General features: G+C 38.7%; 1 protein-coding gene across 2 annotated transcripts in view; it reads left to right on the forward strand.

Annotated features, from left to right (window-relative positions):
• The first annotated feature begins 378 nt into the window (after positions 1-378).
• arhgap18 (Rho GTPase activating protein 18) overlaps positions 379-5,190 on the forward strand; it is a 44,234-nt gene continuing 39,422 nt past the window's right edge. For both annotated transcript variants that reach the window (XR_001636718.1, XM_016516618.1), the window contains exon 1: positions 379-571. Coding sequence is in view for 1 of the 2 variants with exons in the window: in XM_016516618.1 (XP_016372104.1) it covers positions 462-571 (110 nt within the window). In the remaining variant the exon portion in view is untranslated. The remainder of the gene's footprint in view (positions 572-5,190) is intronic.

Below are 5,190 nucleotides of genomic sequence, written 5' to 3' on the forward strand. Positions count from 1 at the left end.
CTGACTGAAGTTTACTAGAGTCTAATTTAAAACGTTATAGATTTCCGTTTTTTAGAGCAGCACAACCGGTTAAATTTTTCTTGAACAATAGAAGTCTCTGCTGCATTCTCTGAATTGAATTATATTCTTATGTATATTAATTACTTTACGTAGGTTGCCTAGCAACCTTTCTGGAGCGTCGGGTTACGTAACATTATTAATATTCATGAATCAAGTCTTTACCACAATTACGCCATCACACAGCGCTGCTCATTTAACAGCGTCTGCATTTCAGCCAATCAGCAAGACTCGGTGGGTGAGCGTGATTAATATTCATTAGCCGACTCTTTGCATTGGTCGCCTGCCGCCGCCCGGAGGCGGAGCGCTGTGACTCTGATTATTCACGTTGTTAAGGGAGAGTCAGTCGAGCGGCAATTCTTCCGAGGTTAAGCCGAAACTTCCATAATAATGTTGCGCTCAAGATGAGTCGACAGCAGGACGAGCAGGGTGTCGTGTTAACCGCTTACACCAGCAACAGCGAGGCCTTGCCAGCTATCAGCTGTAAAGAGCAAACGGAGTTTCTAGGAGCGAGGTGAGGATCGCATTTATTTATTACTAAGAGAGCAGTGTGCACTATTTATGGCAACTGTATCCTAGGGCTTTGTCTCGAAACCTAGTGAGCTGCCTACCTAGTGTCATATGTTCAGCTCAGAGGACTGTTGTGTTTGCTCTGCATGGGATTCATCAGATGGACAGATCTTCTCCATTCTGGAGATGCTGTTGATCAGTTTAAGTTGCTAACTTAACCTAATAATTCCGTGTTCAGGCTGTTCTGGATGTAGTAGTGATGGTTGAATAGTGTTTAACACGTGGGTGGTCAGATGTAGTTACTAGTTTGTCTTTTGAGGGATCTTGTACTATTAGAGAGCATGTATATTGTCTTTAAACCAGATCCTGTCGCTGCCACTATGAGCTTTTTTGTGTTTTAAAGGGATAGTTCACCCAAAAATGAAAATGACCCCATGATTTACTCACCCTCAAGCCATCCTAGGTGTATATGACTTTCTTCTTTCAGACGAATCCAATCGGAGTTATATTTAAAAGCGTCCTGGCTCTTTCAAGCTTTATAATGGCAGTGAATGGGTGTTATTTTTCAACAGTCCAAAAGACGTCAAATAAAGTACATCCATCCATCATTAAAAAGTGCCTCACACGGCTCCGGGGGCTGAATAAAGGCCTCCTGAGGCGAATCAATGTGTTTTTGTAAGAAAAATATCCATATTTAAAACTTTATAAACCGTAATTTCTAGCTTGCGCTAACTTGCGCGTTCATTCAGGCAGATGATGTAGGCGTATTGTAAGGTCCGGTGAGAAGTGACGAATGAGGAAGCGCAGAGGAGAGAGCATAACAAAACACCTGTCACGAATTAGAAGTACAAAGCGAAGATTTGTAAAGAAAAATGTCGGAGGATTTTGATATAAGCTGAGAGGAGACTGGTTTTCCTTTGCTAAAGTATGGAAACTTTGCTTCCTTTGCTCCTGTAAACAAACGTCGGTTCTCGCGAGACTAGCATATTCTCACCGGACCTTACGCTCATAGATATGTATATGCTTACGCTACGCCTACGTCATCCGCCGGAACGGCGTTCTATTGTGAACGCGCGTACAACAGTTAGCGGAAGCTAAAGATTACTGTTTATTGAAATTAATATTTTTCTTATAAAAATGCATTGATTCGCTACTTTTTATGATGGATGGATGCGCTTTATTGGACTTCATTTGGACTATTGAAAAATAACACCCATTCACTGCCATTATAAAGCCTGGAAGAGCCAGGACATTTTTTTATATAACTCCGACTGGATTCGTATGAAAGAATAAAGTCATATACACCTAGGATGGCTTGAGGGTGAGTAAATTATGGGGTAATTTTCATTTTTGGGTGAACTACCCCTTTAAGTAGCGACAGACTGATATATCGGCCAGTATTTGGCTTTATTGAGACTATAACTTGCTACATTTAAACCTACAACCCTTCAGTTATCAGTCCAGCAGATCTTTAACCATCAGACTAAAACCACCAGATTTGTGTACAACATAATATGGGTTTGTCAGCGGCTGATGCAGTACAACTGAATTACAATGTGTTATATTCATGAAATTTGCTTGGTTGAGAAAAAAAAAAGAAGAACGTTTCAGTTTTCCCTAATCCCTGTTCTAAACAAAGTCTGAAACTTTATATTAAGAGCACTTCCTGTGTTTAATGCCTCTTTATGATGAATCACTTGATGTATTCCTCATTAGTAAGCCACTTTGGATAAAAGTGTCTGCTTAAATGCATAAATGTAAATGAAATGTTCCAAAATAAATAAAAATTCACTTGAAAACAAAACTTATCTGTCATTATGTATTTTGAGCTAACATACTCAGGATTATATGTTAAGTGCTATTAAAGGGATAGTTCACCCAAAAATGAAAATGTGATGTTTATCTGCTTAAGCCCATATAAACAGTCACTAATGAGGCATCTACGTATATATATATTTCTATGTCTACTATGCCAGAGCACGTACATGCGTCACGCGCCGGATGTTGGACATTGCGGTGTATAAGAGGTAAAAAATGATATAAATACTATTCAGTTTCTTGCACAGGGCTGCACGATAAATCGAAATGGAATCGAGATCGCGATTCGACAGAAGCGTTGATTGTCATGCGTATCTTTCAGTGAAGCACGGTTCTGTGATCAGCAGTAAATCTCCATCCGAAGGCCAGAGAAACCAGGGTTTAATTTGGTTTTGTTTGTGTATGTTTTTTTGACTCTCAAAAAGCCGTGATCCCCATTCACTTCCATTATATGACTGACAGACTGCAACGGTTTGAGTTAAAAATCTTCGTTTGTGTTCTACTGAAGAAACAAAGTCACCTACATCTTGGATGCCCTGGGGGTAAGCAGATAAACATCACATTTTCATTTTTGGGTGAACTATCCCTTTAAGATGCCTGCTCTACAAAACCAAAATATAAAGCTGTGTAAAATTAATCCTGGAGTTTATTAACTTAAATTCTAACTGATATCTCAAATGTTAGGGTGTACAGTGTTCATTGACTCGAAATCAGCATGAAGTTCGTAATCTAGTACGGGATGTCACTGATGTAGCCATTTGCATCATATTTGAACCGCTTCGATGACAGATGATGTTCTTCATGTACTGGCTTCAGAAAACCCCGTATCAGCCGGTCACTAGATTTAACACAAACTATCTGAACAGACAAAGTGTCTGTGCTGCTGGTGTTGGTCGTGCAGTGCTAGCGGATGCTGACAGCGCGGTGAAACGGGATGCTGGCTGTTATTTGTGTTCTCAGACGAAGCGCAGGTGTCTTCCTCGTTCAGCAGCTGCGAGCAGAAGTCCCTCGTGGATTCTGCCGGCCGGAGTGCTTGAGGACAAGGTTCCTGAGTGTGTGTGTGTGTGTCTTAGTTTAAGTGTTTGTGGGTCTGCTCTGCCAACTGGCCTGCTTGCTCTAGCATCTGTGTTTTGCTGGTTGTTTGCAGACAGAGCGGTCGTTCAGATTTAGCATGAAAGAACTACACAAACGCACGTTTAAACAAGACACTTCTATATTTGGATCTAACGCTGGGCTTTTTGGTTGAATCCCACAAAGAAGTGTCTATGTCATAGTTCAGCTCAAAATCAAAGGAAAAATTATATTTTGCCTACCTATTTCTGTGTGGTGACATGCATTATTGCCGTCATGATCATTTCCCCGCCTGACGTTTATTGCTGTAAAGCAGCCTCAGTGATATATTTAGCACATTGCTAGGCAGTTGTCAGTGAGTGTCTGTGGGTTACTCAGTGCAGTAACCCAGAAATCCCTTTTATTTTCCTGTGTTACGCTGCAGAAACAGTCATGAAACGCATGCCTGTCGCACTGCTCTCACAGACACAGCATGTGTCAAACAGGCCCCTAATGATGATGCTTGCCTCCGCACGCTACATGAATACGTTTTTTGCATTATGGCAATGAGAATTGTGTACTTAACAGTCTTGTGAAGTAGGCATCTGTTTGTTTATGCAAAATATGATGACATTTGATATTTGTATTTTGTTTTTGGGAGTGATATATAACCCAGCTGTAACCGTGAGTGTTTTTGTGAGATTTCTCTCTTACGTAGTGAACTAAATAAAAACATTAAGGCCACTGAAACTCACAGGTATCACCCATCATTTGCCAATCTTATGTTCAAGTTGCAGGACAATAGCACCCTAAGAATATCACACATTTTTTCTTTAATGTTTTAAATTTAATAGTAAACTGTTCTGTTGTGTTGTGCAGAACATTGTATGCCAGAAAATAGAAAGGATTTGTTAAATTTTCTTTTGATTACATTGTGAAAGATGAATTAAATTGTTACTGTTTTAAGCCTTCATTTGATTACCACTGTTAAAGGGGTCATATGATGCAATTTAATTTTTTCCTTTCTCTTTGGAGTGTTACAAGCTCTTGGTGCATAAAAATTGCATCATAAACCCAAAAAAATTAAAACAAACAACACAGAATTTCTGAAAAAATAAAACATTCCATATGACCCTATTATTGCAAAAATAAAATAAAAATTATTAAAGTTCAAGTTTTATTAATTTAATTGATTAGACATTTAATTAAACCATTAAACCGAATCCAGTAAAATTAAAAGGGAAAACAGAATTTAGAAAAAAAAAAAAAAGAAGGAAATTGTGATTTCATAGGGCCTTAGAATTACTCTTTAAGAATGAACTTAAAGAATGAACAAAGTGGCGTAGATGAGATTGCAGTTTGTTGTATGAAGAAACGCAGGGCAACAGCCTAACAGTGCAAATGGAAAGATTAGAAAAGGCGATGTGCATTATGATATTTCCCTAGACTTCATTCAGACTGTCAAACCACAAAAAGACTTATTACTGAAAAAAGGTTTAGATACACAATGTATCCTGCTGTGAGTACATTAACCATGATTCAGGAATATATTGTCATATTGACAGCTAGTGGTTGAAATGGGTACTGTTTAACAATAAACTTTATTATCCAAAATGAGTCTGACATCAGTGCACTGAACAGTAAAGTTGAAGTTTATTCAACTTTAATTCAATTCAATTCCATTCAACTTTATTCCGTTGAAGTGTATTTCACTTCGGAACATTCATTCACGGATTTGCGCTACTGTCTTCACAC

The sequence above is a fragment of the Sinocyclocheilus rhinocerous genome, unplaced genomic scaffold (genome assembly GCF_001515625.1).
Source record: "Sinocyclocheilus rhinocerous isolate Xijiao unplaced genomic scaffold, SAMN03320098_v1.1 scaffold2012, whole genome shotgun sequence".
In the NCBI taxonomy this organism is placed as follows: Eukaryota; Metazoa; Chordata; class Actinopteri; order Cypriniformes; family Cyprinidae; genus Sinocyclocheilus; species Sinocyclocheilus rhinocerous.